At 48.4% G+C, this 21,372-nt stretch overlaps 1 protein-coding gene across 2 annotated transcripts in view; it reads left to right on the plus strand.

Moving 5' to 3' along the window:
* The window catches only part of Kif26b (kinesin family member 26B), a 429,378-nt gene that overhangs the window by 343,357 nt on the left and 64,649 nt on the right, over positions 1 to 21,372 (plus strand). For both annotated transcript variants that reach the window (XM_052737777.1, XM_052737778.1), the window contains 3 exons: positions 14,181 to 14,387; positions 18,321 to 18,414; positions 19,550 to 19,812. In XM_052737777.1, the coding sequence (XP_052593737.1) occupies positions 14,181 to 14,387; positions 18,321 to 18,414; positions 19,550 to 19,812 (564 nt within the window). The remainder of the gene's footprint in view (positions 1 to 14,180; positions 14,388 to 18,320; positions 18,415 to 19,549; positions 19,813 to 21,372) is intronic.

Below are 21,372 nucleotides of genomic sequence, written 5' to 3' on the forward strand. Positions count from 1 at the left end.
GGGAGCCCAGGGCCACCTGCATGCTGGACAAGCTCCCTACTTCTAAGCCCACCCAGAGCCCTGCCTAGAAAATTTCTTTCCTTAGGTGCCTGGATCTTAAACAAAGATTGTCATTTCCAAGGATGTAACATTCACAGTCCTTGTGGCTTTGATTGACAGTGGAGTTTGAGGCAAAGAGTCCTTCAGGATGAGGTTGGCCTGTCTCACGGGCAGTGGTTCCCCAAGCATGTCTCTATGGTCACATAATCCATGCAGGGGTGGAAACAGGCTCCACCCAAGACCACCGGAATCAGAAACTGTGAGAGGGGACCCAGCAATCTTTCAACTCGGAGGTGAAGCCTTAGTGAGGAAACTTGAATCTCCCCTGTGTATATCTGTGAAACCAGGTCACTGAAACATGTTTTTACTTAAGCAAAAATGTCTCTCCAGGGAGTTCAGGTCCCAAGGCAGTTGCCTTCCCAAAATCGACAGAGTAAAGAATATGTTTACTGCCCTTTCATGATGCAAGCCCAGTGGATCAGAGTCCAAGTGGAGAAGCGTCCTATTGGTGCCCCTCAATGGAGGAACCAGTGCCACTGTCCCCTCCGCTGGAGAAAAGATGTTTAGTAGCCTACTTGCTAGCTACCATCAATATATTCTGTTGCTATGGTTAGGGAAGAGCCACCTGCATCCTGTGGGTTTGTTCATGACAAGCTTTCTCTTCTTCTGTGTTCTGAAGCACATCTGTCTTAGGTTCCTTCCTTGAATCTAAATAGTTTGTCATACTTAGCTTTCCTAGGAGTATGAAGGAGTGTGGGTTGCTCATTAGCATTTTACAGATATTTATCTATCTGGGGACTGATTTGTTATCCCCCATACCATGTCACATGCAGCTGCTGCTAGCAAGCAGACCTGCATCTCCACAGGACTCAACTCCACAACTGTGTGTCAGCTCCCAGCCTTGCACGCACTCTGTCATTGGCCCGTCCTCACACTCGAATCCTGTGCTTTAAAAGCCTAAGTTGCTCACTTTCACTCTTGCCTGCACACCTGCCCAAACCGGAAGGAAGCCCATGACCTTGTTAGCATTGCTTTACAGAGGGAGAAATCATGACACCTGGAGGTGTGTGCTACCACATAGAGAAAGGACCTCTCCTCCAGGACACACTGCTTCACTGTCTCCCTGGCAGAGGTGGCTGGATAAAGCCTCCATCTACATCTGTATCCCGCTCTTCGAGGAAGCTGGCTCTGTGTGGTGCAAAAGAACCTTCCAAGAAGTGAGCACTCATAGGACGGCCATTGTGGCTACGCAGTTGCTTCTGACATTTCCCTCAAACCCTGTGTCCTAGGAAGGCTCTGGAATTCTCAAATGTAGGAGACAGCCTTTTGATCAGCTAGCTTTCATTTGAGGTTTCCAAACCCCCTCCGTTGCAGAGGGAAAGCTCCCTGAGCTCAGCCTTTCAGGTGAGGAGGATTGTCACTGTTGGAAGCAGGGTTGGAACTGAATTCTGTGTTGCTGCTCTTAGCTTCAGTTGGCACACACTGGAGGGGAGAGGGAGCAGGCTACGATTCAGCACACAGCACCTTTACTAGGCACTTCGCTGTCTTGTCACTAGCGGATCTTCCACACACAGAGTTAAAGGAAAGCCAGGAAGCATGCTTTCCGTGTTAGAACCTGCCATCTCCTGCTGCCAGCAAGGACTCCTCTGGCAAGGCAGAGGGTGGTGAGGGAATTACAGGCATCAGAAGCTGGCCCCCAGGGGAGATGACAGGAGAGTCCCATTGGCACATGCTCCTGTCTTCCAGCTGGGGTTTCCCTCAGCTCTTCTTACCAGCATCTCCTCCCCCTCCCCCTGTGTTATCCCTTCCAACAAGATGGCAGCTGTAAGTGTGAGGCTTGCTGAGGCCAAGCTGAGAATTGGAGTTTCCTTAGTTCCGAGATGAAATCTAGAAAGTAGTGTCCCCCTTCCCTTTTTATCGTGTCCCTCTCCCTTGCGGCCCTGTCACTGGTGCTTTGCAGAGCCCTGTGACCAGTCTGTGCTTTAACGGACGGAACGTGTGCACTTCTGAGTGTGAGGCTCTCCCGAGAGGCCCTGCGGGAGAAAGAATTGGGGTAACCATGGCTAGTTACTCTTCCTTATTGTTGAAACTCTACACCTGTCAAGGAACAGGGATCTGGGACCCAGACATGGTGTGCTTTCTTGTTCTCATCCCTTACTCTCTACCTCCTCTTTTTGTATGTCGGAGTAGACAGGAGAATGTAGAGTTTGTTCAGTGGTCTAGGAGTGTATGTCAGGCCTCAGTAGAAATGAAACTTATCTAGAACCCAAAGCTTTCAATGAGATGATTCCAGGCTCTGCCCTCCTGACCTCAAGGCTCCCTCTCATGTCTTTCCTCCTCAGACGGTTCCTGGTTCTTTTCTCCTCCCCTGGATTATGCCTGAGAGCTCCAGGCTCCAGAGACAGAGCCTCTGTGAACACACATGCCCCTGACCTTTTTAGGAAAGGCTTCCTAGTTCTTAGGGATCCCAGCCTCCCAGCAAGCCCCGGGACAGAAGCCTATTCTCTGCCACCAGGCTGGAGATGATGAACCAAGTGGGTTGTATGCTAAGTTACCCGCCCTTTGTCCCCCGGCAGCCTTTAGAAGCCAGGCTGATTCCCCCCCCCCCCCCCCCACACACACACACTGATCGAACAGCAGGTCTTGTGCAGCTATCACTAATTCATGTTACTATCAGGAACAAGATCGTCTCCCAGAAGTTACCTGTGTAATAAAGCCTGGGAGCAAGTGTGGATGTTGTTCTTCAAAGACGGATTCATAAAACAAATGGACCACAGACATACCTGCAAGGAAGATTCATACCAAATAATTCTGTGACCGTGGGTGCTGACATTTTTAGTTTAGATAAATAAGTTATTTATAATAGAATTGTTTGTCTAGGTCAGAGGCCAGAAGCAAAGAGATATTGATAGTCTTGGGACCCGGAAGAACCCAGTGGTAAGGTACTAGAGACAGCAAAGCAAGTGTCCTGTAGCAAACCGAAGTTTCTCATTTGTTACAGAGGGTTCCAAAAGGAAAAAATAGCTTTCCTGTTCTCCTCCCTGTTGTTTTCCAAGCCAAACAGCAGCTCTCCAGTGACAGCCCAGGCTGTATCAGCAGACACAGTGCTCCTTAAGTCTTGCTTCTGCAGCAACAGATCGGCCACTCATCTCTTCAGTGGTAACATGAGCATGGGTGGGAAACGGGCCTTTCGTTGATAGTAAATGCCAAAATTCCAAGCTGGGAACATCTGGAAGAATTCCACCTTTGAGAAGTGACCATTGTTGTCTTTCTCAAAAAGCTCCTGCAGTGCTGTTTTGTGACTATGTGGTAAGGTGTGTGTGTGTGTGTGTGTGTGTGTGTGTGTGTGTGTGTGTGTGTGTGTGTTGCATTGCTAGGGATTAAACCCATTGTCTTTCACATCTAGGTAAGTGCTGTACAACTGAGTCACATTCCAAGCCCCACTTTTTCCTTTTCCTTTTGAGACAGGGTCTACTCACTAAGTTGTAGAGAATAGCCATAAAATCACTCTATAGCCCAATTAGACCTTGAATTTGCAATCCTCCTGCCTCAGCCTACCAAGTAGCTGAGATTACAAACTTGCACCACTGGATATTTCTTATTTCTGAAGATGATCTCTTCTACTTCATTATCAGCCAGTATTTATTAAAAATCAGGTAAGGGACAAAGGAGGCTGGGGACTGGAAGTCCCAGGCTTAACTCTGCTTCTATGAAAATTGAGTGGGCTCATGAAATCCTAACAATACGTTTTCCTAAACAAGAACTGTACAATGATAACAGCAGTGTGGATGGAGGAACCTCACAAGGCTTCTGATAAAGAGGTATAGGCAATTAATGGCTACTTAGGGAGAATCAGTCTTCTCCAGGAAGAAGCCCCCATAGGTTATCCAGTCCTGAGTGGTCAGCCCTAAATTCATATACATATGAGCAACACTACACGAACTCAGCAGGCTGTATTACATATGCATGTATGTAGTGTGTATGTGTGTGTATGTGTGTGTGTGTGTGTGTGTGTGTGTGTGTGTGTGTGTGTGTGTGTGGTGTGTGTAAAACAATACTATTAAAGAAGAGGTCATGAGGTTGAGGGGGACCCAGAGAGAGTTGGAGGGGAAAAAATGAGGAAGAAATTATGTAAATGCAGTACTCACATGTGAAATTCTCAAAAATAATAAAAATAAACTTAAAAAACCCCAAAATTTGTAAAAGTGCAAAAAAGATAAACTACCTCTGAGAACACCAATGTACTTAAGTGTAATATTGAGCCGTACACTATGTCATGTTTTCACTAAAATTCTGTATGCAAAAAAAAAAATCATGACCTTGGGCAAATGATTTAGAAGCTAATGACTTGGGCCTGCTGAACTACTAGAGAAGCTGGGTGAAGGGAGAAGGGATGAGCGTCTGCAGGGTTTCCAAGGCAATGGGTTCTTCCACCACATCAGGGACGTCGCTCCACATGACAGTACCCGCATGATGAGGTCTTTGTTCCCAGGGTTTTGTACTATTATTTGATTAATAACTATGCAAATCCTTAGGAAGGTGACAAGGAGCAAGGGCTCACAGCCCAAAGTCTACAGAAGCCAATGGCTGTGGGACCAGGCTTTTGCAAAGAGTGAGAATTTCAGTGTGTGGTCATTCAACAAGGAATTCAATAAGGACTGCCAGCTCAGATCTGCCTCCCTATCTGTTGGTGACTATTGGCGTTTCTACAGACAGAGAGGGAAGAGGCCACTTGTGATTGGCTGGCAAGAAGCAGCTCAGGAGTCTTTGCTCCTCCCATTGTGTGCTCCGGGTGGTTATCACACTCTGCGTAGGACATTTTGAGCTTTTGTTGTGGAAAGGCAAGGGCCTGGCTCCTTCTGCATGTGTCCATTCTAATGACGGTGAGGCAGTAATAACTAATGGTACCAAGTGTGTACTCTGTAGCCATTGGTTCCATCGTAACCATAGTGTCCTGCTAGCTAGCATCCTTATTGTGACCAGTTTATATACCAGGCACCAAAGAGGCTAGAGCTCTTGTCCATAGACACATGTCAGCAAATGATCTAGATCTCAAACCCCGAGCCCTTCTCCACAGCCTGTATCCCAGGCATCTAGCTCTGCATCACATAAATCACAGGGAGGAAACTGACAGAGTGAACATCCTTGACAGTGGAGCGAATCTTCCAGGGAAAACTCGACATCCCACAACCCACCTCCATCAGACCCGAAGATGCCTGTCTTAGGGTTGTCAACACTGGCTCATCCATTTAAAATAAGTTTCCTGAACAGAATGAGGTGGGGCTTGGAGTGCCTTCTAAATAGGCTACTGTCAGAGTTCCAGTCCCTTCTGACAGACTGGCCCTTGAGATGTGTCTGTCTCCAACCTCAGCTGCGTGGCCTGCTCTCTCCCGAGCCTACTAATTGGCGTGGGGGACTCTGTTCCCAAAGCTGCCGGCCATTAGCAACGCTGCGCGGGGAAGGGCTTTTCTCCCCCGCCCTCCGGCCCTCACCATGTTTCACAGTCTCTGGCAGGACTTGCCTGGTGACAGATGCCTGCTGATGAAGAGCTTTACAGAATCTTCCAGGCCCCCGCCACTCCCCGAAGCACTTCTTTATTGAGTACATCTCATTAGCAGGCTCCATTTTCTGGTCTCTCACATGCTCCCTCACACTTAGCTTTATTGTGGCCCCACTTGTCACCTTCCCCAGCCTGGCTTTTAATAATGTAAATCTCCCCTCTGATGACATGACTGCTTGTTACTTGCTGTCTGGCGCCACACGAACTCACCTAATGCTACCTCTGAAGAGCCGAGTCCCCAGAGAAGGAACCCGCCAGCTCCTGACCATGTCTTCAAGGGCTCTTCAGCTCTGCAGGCATCCTGGAAGAGAAGCAGGTCAAGGCCACAGCCAGGCAGTTGACTTTGGGCAAGTCACTGGAGTACTGGGAATCCCACTGTGGCGCTACGGAGGATGGTGATCGCGGTGACAGTGGTAATTCTTTGGCAGAGCCGCTGTGGGGAAACACACGGAAAGCAGATAAGAACCTCTGCTAAACTGCAAGGTTTGTAGCTGTGAAGAAGTCACAGCAAGGGAGCTGATACCGAACTGTCCTTGTCAACACAAAACGGACCGTCCCACAGCGAGCCTGAGTGCATCTCAGCCTCCACCTTCCAAACATGTCACATGGACCTGGACTTTCTCCAGGTGGATAAACAGAGCCCCCACTCTCTGGACCTTTTATAAAGGATGAAGCCTGTGTTTTCATGCAAAGAAAATTCAATCCAACGGGTTCTGTAACACACAACTGAACTGTGCTTCCAATCTCCGAGGTCTCTTTAGGTGTGGCTCTGCGATCCTGTAGTGGTAACTATGCTGCGATGGAGCAATGCCTTGGTGAGATATTGCTTAAAAGCTCTAACTCTAGGGAGCACAGTTGTCTCAGGTCTCCCCTGCATTTCCTAGTACTGGAGTTATTAGAAACCTACAAGCCTTTCTAAGTCCAACAGGACCCTCCTGGTCTCTTCCATTCTCCTTTCAGTCTCATGAAACCATAGAGGTCTGCTTTCAGGGAAAGCCATTTCAGGGCCCGAAGAATGCTGGCTGCGAACTCATGGGGACCAGAGTTCAGATCCCTGATCCCTGTAGAAAAGCTGGGTGTGGACACACATGCCTGTCACCTAGGTGCTGTGATGGGGGATAGAGGCGGGAGAATCACTGGGGCCTCGTGGCTGCCAGGCTAGCTAAAAAGTGACAGCTGTGGGTTCGGTGAGAGACCCTGTCTCAAGAGAATGAAGGAGAGAGTGATTGAGTGATTGAGAAGGACACCTGACATCCTCCTGTATTCTCTGTGGTCACAGCTATTCACACACACACACACACACACACAGAGAGAGAGAGAGAGAGAGAGAGAGAGAGAGAGAGAGAGAGAGAGAGAGAGAGAGAAACAAATTTCATATCACTTTTAGAAATTTTACCAGGGAAGTATGCAAACTTCCATCTGTGTAAAACCTGATTTTAATTTACTTTAATCTTGTTGCCTGTCCTCTATAAAGCTAAGGAGACATCCTGAATAAATAAGAGGAGAACAGAAACTCATATTTGTGAAGTACAGTGCCCCTTGTCAGGTTAGCAATGTAGGCTTACATTATGATAAAGAGAAAGGGGCTCTTTAAATAATGGCTGGGAAACTGCATCCTTAATCCCTTGCAGGGAGTTTTTAGAAAGGGGCACTTCATCAAGGTCTTTCACCCTGAATTTGTCAGAATGCCGCAGCGTGGATGGCTGTGGAGGGCTGCGAGGCTTCTTGATCCAGCGGGGGCTGTGCGTGATGAGAACAATACACCGGGGAGTGTGGGCTGTTTGATCTCCCATCTCTCCAGTGTCGTCAGAGTGTGAGAAAGGCACTGAGACCAGATAGGGTGAGCACAGCCAACCCATTGCCTGATCAAGACAGAGAAGAAGGAATAAAGCATAAGAAATACCTCATTTGACCTTTAGGTGCTCAGATCAAACCTTGTATGGATTACTCACCTTAAAAAAAATGTAAGTATACATACGTAGTTTTGATGGGAGGAAGGAGAGAAATCATTTTTAATTAATCGCTTTGTATGTGTGTGCTTAACTTTGCTTTATAATGTTTTCATACGGTAGAGGGGGTGTGGTACATGGGGGTAGCTGTACAAGCACACAGAGGCTAAAAGTTGACTCAGGCTAGGTTGGCCGGCCAGTGAGCTCTAGAGTTCTCTAGATCTGCCACCCCATCCCATCCCCACCCCACACTAACACTGGAGTTATAGGAGAAAACCATCATGTCTGACTTTTTAAACATGGTGCTGGGGATTTGAACCCAGGTCCTTAGACTTGTACAACAAGTGATTTTATTCACTGAGCCATTGCCCCATACCCATCTGGTGTGAATTTGATGTACACAGTCTATTTTGCAGCAGTAGAACTGAGGGAAAGGAACCTATTGCCTCCCCTGCCCCCAATCTCTGATTTTCTACCTTCTTTTCTGAAGATAATACAGCCATCCCTCAGTACTTCTGGGTACTGAGCCTGGGAACCCTGCATATTCTATAGGGCATGGATGCTCAAGTCCCATAAATAAAAGTGACACAATATTTACATATAAGCTATGCAATCCTCCTGAACATTGGTTATAATATATGGCACCACGTACCTGCTGTGTAGATGGTTACTGTGTTATATGTGATACTGTAGCATTTGGGAATTGATGATCAGGGAAGAAGTTTAGGACACATGGGCTTTTTTTCCTGGCTCTTCCCAGTCTGTGGTTAGTTGAATGCAGGTGGACACTGCAGGTGTGGGGAGCTATCTGCACTATTTGGCTCGGTGTGCTGCTTTAGAAGCAGTTTTTATGTCTTTGATCTCCACATCTGTCTGTCAAGGGAGGTAGCACAGCAGGTCTACCTCAAGGATAGGGATGCCAAGGCCCACACACCATGCGTTGATGGTGATACCCGAGTGAGAATCCACTCCTGGTTTGCTCTGTGCCCACAAAGCCTGTACCTGTGAGGAATGAAAGGTGTCTGTTAAAAACAACGAACTCCTTTGTGATCCTCTAAGTTTTTCTCTTCACAGCTAGATCTTACCTAAAAACAGGAGGAACCCCAGAAAAGGCCTCCCGATCTATCCCAAGGGCACCATGGTCCTGCTTTTCACCTGCAACCTCCTTTCTCTAGGCAGGGACTAGCCCCCTCAGTTCAGCCTTCAACCCACACGTGAGGTCGAGGGCAGCATGATTAGTATTCCTGTCACCTGCCTCACAAGGCATCCTGGCATCCCATCCCTGGCATTCGCTCCAGTGTGGAGAAAACTGGATGCTTGGTTGGAGTTAGCAACTGCCCAGCTCTGTGGTTTGATTGTGTTGTCTAAATGGATGACCTCTTGGTGTGTACATGTGTGCTTGCATTCGTGTGTGTGTGTGTGTGTGTGTGTGTGTGTGTGTGTGTGTGTGTGCTTGCACGCACGCGCATGCATATGCACATGCATGTGTGTGCATGTGTGTTAGGGAAGCGTTTGACCATTGAAATACCCAGCAACCTTTGCTTTTATAGCCTCATCTGGCAATCTTTCCTCTTTTCCTCACCATTCTTCCTGTGGTGGCCTTTTGAACAACTACACTACATAGTCTTAGCCATACAAGTCAGGCTGGCCTCAGATTTTCAGCATTCTCCTGCCTCTGCCCCTGAGTTGCCAGCATGTATCACCACACCTCACAAATGAGTCTATTCAGTTTGCCTGCTTCCTCTTGGGGAAGTTTCTCTACATGACTCAGGACCTCACAAATGTGAAGTCTTAAGGAAAACCCCAGTCCTGCCCAGGATGAGACCAAAATGATTCTAAATAGCAATTTGAGTCGATTGCTGCATCTATATCGATACCTTGACCAGTCTCTCCTGAGCTGAGCTGATTCTTTTGTTTTGTTTTGTTTTTTGAGACAGAGTTTTTCTGTGTAGCTTTGGAGCCTTCCTGGGACTCACTCTGTAGCCCAGGCTGGCCTCAAACTCACAGAGATCCGCCTGCTTCTGCCTCCTGAGTACTGGGATTAAAGGCGTGCACCACCACCGCCTGGCTCCTAAGCTGATCCTTAACTATGTGTAAAGGAATCAGAATATGGAGGTATAAAGGACTGGAAAGATGCGGTGTTCATCTCATACTCTACCCCGTGACCCTGCATAGGAAAACCATCTTCTTACCCAGCGCTGATTACAGCCGGGTGGCCGAGTGGTCCCTGCTTGTGCGCTTGTCCTTGGAGGGCTCTCAGTACGGGTGTTCACATAAGGAACTTCAGTGAGCTCCTTCCTACGTGAGAGCGGAGGCAGAGTTCTTTGCCCCTGACTGCCTTGTCCAGTCTTTCTGATTGGCGAGGGACCCTTTGAACTGCCAGCCTGCCAAAGCCCTCCTGAGTGTTCGAGCTGAACCCAGGCCTCCAGGCCAGCCGCTTCTGGGGAGAGAAACAGACAACGGAGTCTCACAGGGTCTGTGACGTGACGACTAGGGACCAACAACAACGTCTGCTGACCGTGACCATGTGTAACAGTGGTGGCGAGCGATGGCAGGGCGCACTCCTCAGCCTCCAATAAGGCGGGTGGCGGCCGGCTGTCACCTCCTCGTTGATGGAGGGTGTGTGCGGCTTGAGAGAGTGATGTGAAGCCCCGCTCAATGAGTGTCTCGCAATCCCTTTCTCTCCGGCCTGAGGATACCATCGGCCTGAAAGTGCTGAAAAGATTAATGAGCAAGACATAAAGACCACGGCTGTCCCGAGCAACAGCTGTCTTGCACCAGCCACTGAGTAATTAGACAAATGAGGCGAAGTGGCTCCCAATCAGAGAGGGCTTCGGTCCACACTGACAGGCTCCCCTCTCTGGGTGTCTGCCCCTCCTTCCCTCCTCTCAGACGGCCCCTTCAGCTAGCTGATGCCGTTGTCCCAGGTCCGCTCTCGGAAGTGACTGTGGTCTTGACCCCCCGAGAGCTGAGCTAGTTCTCGGAATGTGCGTGGCAGCTCCGACTCTCCAGGAGGAGCAGGGCGGAGGGCAGGGTCGAAGACGTTGCCAAGAATCTAGCAGTGCTTGCAACAAAAGCAAGGGCTCCTGGCAAGACGTCCGAGGAACTTTCTTGATCATAAGTGGTGTCTCTTAAGCTCTTTAATTACAGAGGATTAAGCAGGAAGTGGAGTGCAGGACTAAAGGAATAATGGCGAAAGGGAGGCCAAGCAGAAAAACCCAATTTCCTTCCTGGAAGGGGGAAAATCCTCCATTTACTTAAATGAACTGCAGAGAAAAGGATGAAGTGTGGCCTTTTCCCCAGCTCGGAGTTCAATGGGATTTTAAAGAACTGTATATCTCCTTAGCTAGACATAAGGCTGGGTCTTTAGCTCCTCTGCAGAAAAGGGGCCGTGTGTTTCATTAAGATGCAGGCATATGCTTCCCGTTCAAATGGCTGGCTGAGCCAGTGCCTGCCTCCCTCTTCTCCACGTGGGCTTCTGCCTCGCCTCGCTCACATTTCACATTCAGCACCACCAGTTACCTAGAAATGGCATGCAAAATTGCAAAATAGAAAAGCGGTGGGCCATGAGGCTCCATCAGTTCTGCCTGGAGTCGCAGCCGCATCCTTGACTTGTGTGGTTCGCAGCTGGATGGGGAGAGGCGCTCACAGGAAGCCGGGGGGCCCAGTCACCTATCAGAAGTGGCTGTGCAGATGCCTGCTTGTAGCGTACCGCGGTGTAACTGGGACAAACCTGTCATGAGTTGAGTTAAAATCAGGCTATAGAGCGTGAGGGGGAACAAGGGCATGCCCCAGTGGCAGATGGATAGTCATAGTGGTTATTGTCCAGCACACAGTGGCTGGGGGACTTGAAGGAGCTGTGCTGGTAGGATCCTGGTCACATCTTGTACTTACTAACTATCCATATTTATAGTATCTGTCCTGGGGGTCCTTCTTGTGTGACATGGGACCCAGAAACCAGGTCAAGGCATTATGTAGCTTTATCATCAGCATTGTCTTTGGAAAATAATAGTCTGCCAAGGTCCAGAGGGAGGCAGGGGAAGGGAGCAAGCTGTGGGGAGGGTAGGAATTGAGTCCTCTGTGCACTCAATAGGGAGAGTGAGGCTCCAAGAAGCTAGACCATGGGAGGTAGAAGCCAGAGTAGAAAACACGGGGCCCTAGAGAAGTCTGGCCCAGCCTTGCCACCCACAGCTACAGCGACATGGGCCAAAGTGTGTCCTTAGCAGTGTTGACTGTCAACTTGACTCAGCCTAGAATCACCCAAATAAAGAGTCTCGATTGAGTGTCTCTATCAGGTTGGCCTGTGGGCATGTCTGTGAGGGATTGTCTTATTATTAATTGATGCGGAAGGGCCTAGCCCATCATGGGTGGTACCATCCCTAGGCAGGTTGTCCTGGGGTTATATACAAAAGCTAGCTAAGCATGAGCCAACAAGTGATTCAGAGAAGAGAGTCAGCAGTGTTCCTCCAAGGTTCTGGCTTCAATTTCCTGCCTTTGCATCCCTCAGTGATGGACTGTGACCAGGAAGTGTAAGCCAAATAAACCCCCTCCTCCCCCAAGTTGCTTTTAGGCAGAATGTTTATTACAGCAACAGGATGAAGCTATAATGTAATTGTATGATATCCATTTCCTCCACTGGAAAATCTAGACAAGTGTGCCCGTGCTCTGGGTCACCAGGGGGACTAAATAAGATCATGTAGATGATGGCTCCGGCCTGGTATAACACAGCCCCTCACCTCCAAATGGCAGTAAGTATTTTATGGTCTCACATAGGAGAATCATAATTTTAATCCCAGGAGGCCAGCCATGTCCTTTCATCATGACCCCTGGCCTCCATTCCACACTGGAGTATAGTGATTATAAAAAGAATTGCAGGCAAGGTATGGCACCAGACCTCTGATGAGCCTGGTACCGTTGGAATGATTCACAGTTGAGCTTTGTACAATGAAGTTTAGTCCCCAGGCCTTAGCGAACAGGGCTGAGATGGGCAAGAGGATGACCTCACTCCACTGTGCACAATATGTATTGTTCTCTGAACATTCCTGTATGTTTAAAATGTTTTATTAAAATGTGTACGACCAGGGGCTTGGGAGATGGTTGGAACAGTAAAGAACTTGCCACGAAAGCATGAGTACCAGAGTTTGAGTCCCCAGCACCCAGGTAAATTTTAGGTGGGCATGGAAGCCCACCTGTTATCCCAGCATATGAGAGGCAGAGATAGGGAATTCCTGGAGCAAGTAGTCTAGTTACACCAGCCTAATTGCCAAGCTCTGCAGTCAAATGGTAGACCCTTCATCAATACATATGGTGGAGAGTGATCAAAGACGACTCAACATCAACCTTTGGCCATGCACATAGGTACACATATGCTTGGACTCACATACATGGGACCCCATATGTGTGTACAGCACACACACACACACACACACACACACACACACACACACACACAGAGAGAGAGAGAGAGAGAGAGAGAGAGAGAGAGAGAGAGAGAGAGAGAGAGAGAAACATAACCATGCCTTGCCCCAAAGCATGATGAGAGTTTCCTCAGTTCAAACAACTAGTTAGATAGAGTACAATATTTGAAAAATAATCCTCTCAGGCATTCACAATTTTCCACATTATATTACTGAAATCACTTGTCTCTGCAGTTATCTGCCCTGCCCTATGTATTATGTGTCCTTCATGCCTAGCACAGTGCTCGGCATATAGTAGCTACTCAAAGAAAGTGTCCATCACATGCTGGACTGAGTAAACAGCATAGTAAAAAAAAAATATTAACTGAGAACAGAGCCAAATCCATCTCCCAGGACTGTAGCCTCCAGATTGCTGCTAGCCTTCAGCTTGATTTCTGCCCACCTTAAGGCTACAAAGCAGGTGGTCTGTTTCCATGACTGCCACTGTCCTCATCAATGGGGTGAAGCTGAACTGGTCATAAGTACTAGAGATGCTTATCTTCTGTGACTCTGAAGGTGGGTTAGTGTGTACAGCCTTCTGATTTCTACGGACACACACTCTCATCCCCCTAAATGAAGCTTCTCCGTGCTCATGTAATGGGATCCCAAATAACATGTTGCAAACCAATCTTTTATCACACTTGCCCCTTGGAACGCATTTCAAATGCTGGCCATTAAAAACAGGCCGTTTCACGGGGCTTTAATGATGGCACTAATAACTGTGGATTTTTGTCTCCCAGAGCCCTGATGAGCCGAGCTAGGGAGTAAATTATGAAGCTAACTTTTATGTGCATGGTTTATTGATCTTTGAGCTTCAAGGGAACTGCACCAGCCCCTATAGCCTGACGGTCCAGATTAGCTTTTCATCTATGTAATTGGGCCACCAGGGCACAGTTAATTTTTAATTTATATTAATAGGAAGACAAAGAACACAGTGTGCCTTCTCTGCCTTAAAGTAATGGACATATCAAAATATTCTACCTGGTAATTATAAATAAACCATCCTTCCCCTGACCCAGTGAGGATTAGCTTGCTGATTCATTGTGTATTTCACCATCATGTATCATGAGAGAGTTCACTGCTGCCATAAATATTTATACCATTGAGTGCAGAAGACCACTCCATCATCAAGCCAGCTCCCTAATCCATGTTGTTGCCATCTTTGGTTTTTAACAGGTGAAAGTCATGCTACGTATCTGTTCCACATCTGCTCGAGATACCTCAGAATCCAGCTCTTTCCTGAAGGTGGATCCACGGAAGAAGCAGATCACCTTGTACGACCCCCTGACCTGTGGGGGTCAAAATGCCTTCCAGAAAAGAAGCAGCCAGGTGCCTCCGAAGATGTTTGCCTTTGATGCGGTTTTCCCACAAGATGCCTCTCAGGTGGGTAAAAGCCCCCTCCACGCTCAGACAGTGTTGATTGATGGAGTGTGAACTGGGAGGGTGTCTTCTGGGATACTCTGATGGACAAGTTCCTCCATCCATATCACTATGTTTGGAAGTCATTCTGAGCTTCCCAGAATACCCCAGTTCTTCTGAGTTGCTGGTATGGTGGTTTCCTTGGGCAGAGAACATGTGCTGGGATTTCAACAATTTATATCTTCGGAGGGCTGAAGAGATGGCTCAGTTGATAAAGTATTTACCACACAAGCATGAGGGTCTGGGTTCGAATCCCCAGCATCCATCCGACAAGTCATGCCGCCTGGGTTTGGATGGCCATGTAACGAGGCAAAATGTTTCAGGAAACTGCATTAAAGTCGGACAATGTCTCACACCCCTGGGGACTGGAAAGCAGAACTATTGTCCGAGTGAGGAGATGGAGGGCTCAGTAGGGAAACTGAGGTTGGTGTGTATCCTGCAGCCAGGATGAGTGGAGGAATGTGGAATTGGAGAGCTTGTGATAGCAGTCAGATGTTCCTGCATGGCCAAGTCTTCGGTTCACTCCTCAATACCAAAAATCAGTGAACGTATTCATAGGTGAACAAACCATGTTATAGACAGATGGTGCCCTCTTTTGCTTGCATAAGCATCAGGGGCCTATACCTTTCTGAGAAACTTCAAGCACTTCCCAAGATTTATGCAAAACTCTTCATAGTGTGATCGTTAAGGCTACCCCCGACCTGAGGATCACAGCTCCAGTAGTTTCCATTTGCAGGCAGTTAATCTGTGTTATATATGATTGTAGGGGATGCTGGTGTTTACACAAGTCCTGTCTTCCACCAACAGGCAGTAGTGCATGTAGGTACCACCCGTCGGGAAGCTGAACATTGGTTCTCCAGTCTTATCATAGGAAGATAAGGGTCTTTGTGATTAAGTTTTGCAGCTTCTCTGTTCGTTTCATTTTTTATGTTGTACCACCCAATGGGTTCAGTAATTTAAACCCGACACCAGGGCTAATGAATGGCCTACAAATAATTTAATTAACAGGGGTAAAACTTTTCAAAAGCTATCTGGGGGTGTTGTATGGATTCCAAAGCACATCCTAAATTAAACCTGGACTATTAATGAGTTTTAGATTTATTCCGGAAAAAAAAAGAGCTGTTTTTATTGCTAGTCTTTGTTTACCTTTCTCACTTGGTTCCCAGGCTCAAGATGCTCAAAGCCACACTTTCACAGCCTTCAAAATGTTCTGGTTCCCTCAGGTGTCTAATAGTATAAATTTCTCTGTAATTTTGTGGTTTCCAAGGACTTTCACGTACGTTAAGCCATGGACTTTCCCTTGAATTCTTTTGGGTAGAAAGGGGGCATTTTTAATTCTTTTCATACCACATGTGAGGAAACTGAGGCACCACAAGTTAGCCTCGTCACCTTAGTTGCTGTCCTTAGCAGACATCCTCCCCAGACTCCACCACCTCCTCAGTCACTGCTCAGTACAGCAGGTCTCCGACCTGTCACTATTTTATCCACTGTTTTCTAGCAGTGTGTCAGTGCGCAAGTCCCTCAGTCCTCCGGGTCTCGGGGTCCTAATATGCCAAATATATGTATGTGTCTCATGAGGCTGTGACGGCAGCAGGTGCTTCATAGTCGCTGTCTGTCTGTTACTATATCATCATGGTTGTTAACCTGACACCACTGGTTAGAGCCAGCTCAGCCCCACAGACTCAGCACCCCGTAAGCCTCAAGGCACAAAACGGGTAAGCGTGCCAAGTAGCTTTGTCTGGGTCACCTGCTCTTGCATCTGTACTGGCTCACACTGTCCAGCAGGCTAGCCCAGGTTGTGGACATGGCAGTGTCCAGGGCCTAGATACGCTGGCTTAGAATTGAGGCACTATCGTTTCCACTGTATTCTACTGGCCCAGGTTCAAGGGCCACTTTCAGGTCCCTGCCTGTGTAGCGGCTGTCACTGTGGTGACCCCAGGTGTCTGTGACCTCTGTCTTCCTCTTTCTAAGAACATCATCTCCTTGGCACTGAGTAAAAGACTGGTCCTGTTCCTTCTTGCCATTCGGAGCTGTCCTTGTTACCCTCAAGCAGCCTTGGCAGCATGGCTACCCAGTTGGATCTGGCTTAGGGGTAGGTGGGGAGGACTCAGACCCTTGGGCGGAGCTGCCCCTGCCATAGCTGTGGGCTCAGGGAGGCTTTCTGCTTCTCTGGGTCTGCAGGGAAGGACAGTAGGGAGTTTCTCTCGGTCACTGCCATCCCTTAACAATCCATCATAGACAAATCTCTCATCGTTCTCTTCTCTATGAAGAGCCAGGCAGAAGCCCTACAAGGGAGTGTGTGGACCGCCCCACACCCTAGGAAACCGTTCTTGTACTAATGGCTCCAGTGTCAGTTTGTTCCACACATAGCCCACATTCTCCTTGGTGACTTAAGCCTCTCCGAGTTTATTATGTGTGGCCATAGAATAAGGTGGCTGGCAGCCTCCCAACCCCCACCTCCTTTCATACTCAAAGGCAGGCTCCGAGGCGGTAGCCTCTCCCTGCTCTTGCGGAGACAGCTCTGGCCGATTCCAGAGAGCTTCTACTGCCTCAGTCTTGGCTTTAATGCAGTACTGGCTCCGATTGCCTCAGTCCTGGGAATTTTATAAGATCCCATGGTCCTCATATAGCCTCATCCCTCCATCCCCTTGGCTGAGGGGGACCCCTGAAGAGCTGCTGAGGCGACCGCCCCTGAACCATGGACAGTGGTTGAGAGTGCGGTTTTTTTCAATTTCAGTTTGGGAGAGAAAAAATTGATTTCCAGATACTTAGCTTCCTTGCGCAGCTGCACCATGGAGCTGAATAACTACATTCATGGCCCAGGCTGCCGCTTTTCAGGTTCCCACTGGGAGGCACATTGCTCTGATGGCTGCGAAGCCCCAGCTTTTGACGGCTCTCGGGGCCTCTGTGGGCTCTGACGCCAGCCCCAAGACAGAAGTGAAGGCCAGGCAGCGAGACAGGGAAAATAATTCGGTCCTCCTGCTGCTGCGAAAGTCTCAGATGCTAACTGGAGATTTTTCCGAATCTCTGAGGTGGTCCGCAAACCTGACCGCATACCTTTAGTTTGCGGCATGCACCGTCAGCGCGCGTTGATGGAGAGGGGCAAAGAAGGATCCAGAGCCCGGTCTCTGTGTAAAGATCGTAGCAATCACACTGAAGATGAAGCACACTCAGCCACAGAATGCCCCAAATAACACACTGGCGTGTGGCAGCTGATGCTGTTTACAGTGAGCTGTATGGATAGGAAAGGAGGGTTTCAAAAGCGGGATGTGAGCAGAGAAAGCAAGGATGGAGAGAAAGCAGAGGTATGCCTGGAAGTTCTCGATTCTGTTAGAACTAAGATGTTCCTCGGGGTGTCTGTCCTGAAATAGAAATCACGTTTTCCCCTCTAGTGTGATTAGCTGATTTTGGAAATGTGGGGTGTGTGTGTGTGTGTGTGTGTGTGTGTGTGTGTGTGTGTGTGTGTATGTGTGTGTGTGTGTGTGTGCACTCGCACACGTGTGTGTGCAGAGGGTCAATAGAGAGTTGAGTGCCTTGCCCAGGAGGCTGAAATTAGGAATGATAGGTGACAGAGGGGAATGGGGTCTAGAACCCATCCCATTTTACCACTGAAACCTGTACCTACTTTATCTATATAAGGCTGGATAGTGCTATCCATTAATGGAAGGGAGCTTCATAGTCAGTGTGTTTCACACACAGGCTAGCAAAGAGTGGAAGGTCCCCCACGGTTTCTGAGTTCCCTCAGAACCCTGTGGCAGAGGCTGGAGCATCTGGGAATGCGGTGACATTGGAACTCTAAGCCCCAGGAAGGCAGACTCACTTCTGTGTCATCGAGGTGCCTCACGGTGCTACGTGATGCAGTTACCACCTGTGCCTGCCCCGTCTTGTGTCTTCCAGGCTGAAGTATGTGCCGGAACAGTGGCCGAGGTAATCCAGTCTGTGGTGAACGGGGCAGACGGCTGTGTGTTCTGTTTTGGCCATGCCAAGCTGGGTGAGTGAAAACGTGACGTCTGGTACTGCTCATGTTTCCTGTCACCTCATCCCTGTTCTAGAATTGGTTCTAGAGTCCTCGGTGAAAGGAAGGGCCGAGTTCCCTTTTGATGCCACACTGAATAATAAACACTAACCACGCCTGACTTTGAAACAAGTGTCCTACGTGTTCACCTCCTCATGTAGGGCAGCGTCAAGTCCAAGAGGGGGAACCATGGGGAAGCAAAAGTGTTCCTACTTGGTCTAGATCATAGTCAATCCCAGAAGGTGAGCAGGGAAGGTTCACCTGTCCTGAACGGGGAATGTCTGGGGAGCAGATTTAGGTGGGTGGAGCTAATGGAGGAATCTCCAAGCAGAACCCCACGTGGGAGAAGCAAAGCTGTCCTTGCCTCCAATATCCAGCTCAGTGAGGTGTCTTCCCTGTCTGAGCACGTGGGAAAGGCACCACCAGCTAGCCCTGCATAGGATTGGCTTAAATCCCCTCTACACCCTCTTCCCTGTCCCAATCTATGGTCATCTGTTCACCCCTAGGCCTTGTCTGACATGCAGAATGAGTTAGCAATTTGGGAAGCTCCAAAAAGTGCTCCTCAGTAGAAGGGTCCATCCTAGAGGCCTTGCAGAGGGCACGGAGGCCCGCCCCCTACGACCAGAGAGCCTGCTACACCCCCACTCCTTTCTTCGCTTCCTGATCACAGATCAAAGCAGGGGTCCTGATTTTAATGGAATTCGCTCGCGCTATAAAAAAAAAAATACACGGCATTTAACTTGAGAAAGGATATAAAGCACGGGTGTGTGGATTTAATCTGTGGGGTGGCTATAAAAAGGATTGGAATGGTGATGGAAAGCCCCAGTTTCCTACTTCTTGTAGAGCAGTGCAGGAGGCAGAGAGCCCGTGATGGTTGAGGTTCTCCGCCAGGTTCCTAGTGATCTCATCTTGTTGTTTGTTTGGCCTCTCAAATGTTCTTATAGCTGTTTCCTCACCCGTACAAGGAAATGTTTGCTATATTTTCTGGTCTTTTCCCTTCTTCCCAGTCCCCCATACCTTCCTTCTGTGTCCTCAGTATCTGTGTTTTGAGGCTATAAAGAGGGATGTCTGGCCTCTCCAACCGTGTTTCTTTCTTCCCGGGCTCCCACAGGGAAATCCTACACCATGATTGGAAGGGATGATTCCATGCAGAACCTGGGCATCATTCCGTGCGCCATTTCTTGGCTGTTCAAGCTGATCAATGAGCGCAAAGAAAAGACCGGGGCCCGATTCTCAGTCCGGATCTCAGCTGTCGAGGTGTGGGGAAAAGAGGAGAACCTTCGAGACCTGCTGTCTGAGGTGGCCACGGGCAGCCTACAGGATGGACAGTCCCCAGGAGTGTACCTCTGTGAGGACCCCATCTGTGGCACACAGGTGACTGCTTTGGGAGCTTGGCCTAGGCAGGGGTGATTCATCTCTCCTTTGGAGGATGGGGCATCTCAGCCCTGGAGTCCCTCACCGTGGAAACTGGGAAAGGCTTATGAGTGTTTACTTTAAAGTGGACTGGAACTTTATGGCCTGCAGCTGTGGGGCCATCTGCTCGCCCAACCTAAATATTTGTACCTTGAATCTAATTGACAATGAGCAGGGGCTACAATTGTCATAGCATGTGGGGGAATTCGAATCCACTTTCTTGACACCTTTCGAGAAAGGGTGGGGGAGGAAAGTACAATCTTTCTTTTGTTTAACAACAAACTGAAATATTTACTGCTCTGCACAAATAGCTGCAGCCATTGCTGGAGCTGTTTATGGCTCTATAAACCCTGTTTCTGGCACAGCTTTACAACCGGATTAGCAGTGCTGTGGGAAAACTAATAACCGATTTCTAATTAGAACCGTGATATAATTGCTGGAACCATGGAAGCCAAGAGAAGCTCTTGCTTGCCTTTTCAGGAAGTTAGGCCTGTTATGAGGGTCTCCTCCTTTTGCTGTTTTACATAGGGATGACTGGAGGGATCCCCTGGTTCATATCCAGAAAGTCAGTTCTGCCCGTCTCCTACAGTAGGCTTCCCAGATACCTCCTATTCAGAAAGGTATCTCTTTGATGAGTACCCACCTCCTACCAGCTGGATCATTTCTATGGGTGAGGATGTCCCAGAGCCAGTATTACACCCATCTCTCCAAGCGTGGCCCTGCTCAGCCTCTGCTAGGGGTACTCAGAACCTTCCAGTTTCCTTTAGAAATCTCCGTAGTGTACACCAGAGTTGCCTGGAGGACTTGAAACTGATCGCTGGGCTCGTCCTCGACAGTGTCTGATTCCCTCTGAGGTAAAGCTCATCGCCCCCTCCCCCTAATGTGCGTTCCTAACGAGTTCCCATAGGATCCAGGGAACTGTTACTCTGAAGCATAACACACGTTCAGATGCTGTTGCAAGGCTCCGTGACGGAAATAGGAGCACCCTGGCCACCATGCTGGCTGCCAGCTTGGCAGGACACGCAAACATGTGTTAACTTAGATTCATTTGGGAGTCTGCTAACAAAGGTTCTCTTAAGTAAAGGTCTGTTTAGCGGAAGGTAAATAGGACAAAGAAAGTAATGGCCTCTTGAAACTCTTCTTTTAAATGTTTGTAATTCTTTCGTTTAAGTCGGCTAGTCAGTTCAAAAGCACCCATCCGATAAAATCTCTTCCAAGTTCAAGGATTTTAAAGATGGTCTTAGCTTGCAAATCCTGCCTGCACCAAATATTGCTCCTCACAGTTTGAAATTATAGGTATGGTTAGAGTCGGAGTAGAAAATTGTCATAATTTGTACCAACCCAAAGACATGTTGCAAATCAGTTCCTTGAAAAAAAATCAAAGCTAAATCAGGCATGCACCTGTCATGCCGGCGTTCAGATCGCTGTGGAGAGAAGATGGGGAGTGTGAGGGGAACAAGAACCTGTCTCAGCTAACCCAAAAAGTGGATTTCCGTTTCTACCACAAAAGGGAGTCCTGGG

The sequence above is a fragment of the Peromyscus californicus genome, unplaced genomic scaffold (assembly GCF_007827085.1).
Source record: "Peromyscus californicus insignis strain IS unplaced genomic scaffold, ASM782708v3 Scaffold_14__1_contigs__length_90479793_seg_2, whole genome shotgun sequence".
Classification (NCBI taxonomy): Eukaryota; Metazoa; Chordata; class Mammalia; order Rodentia; family Cricetidae; genus Peromyscus; species Peromyscus californicus.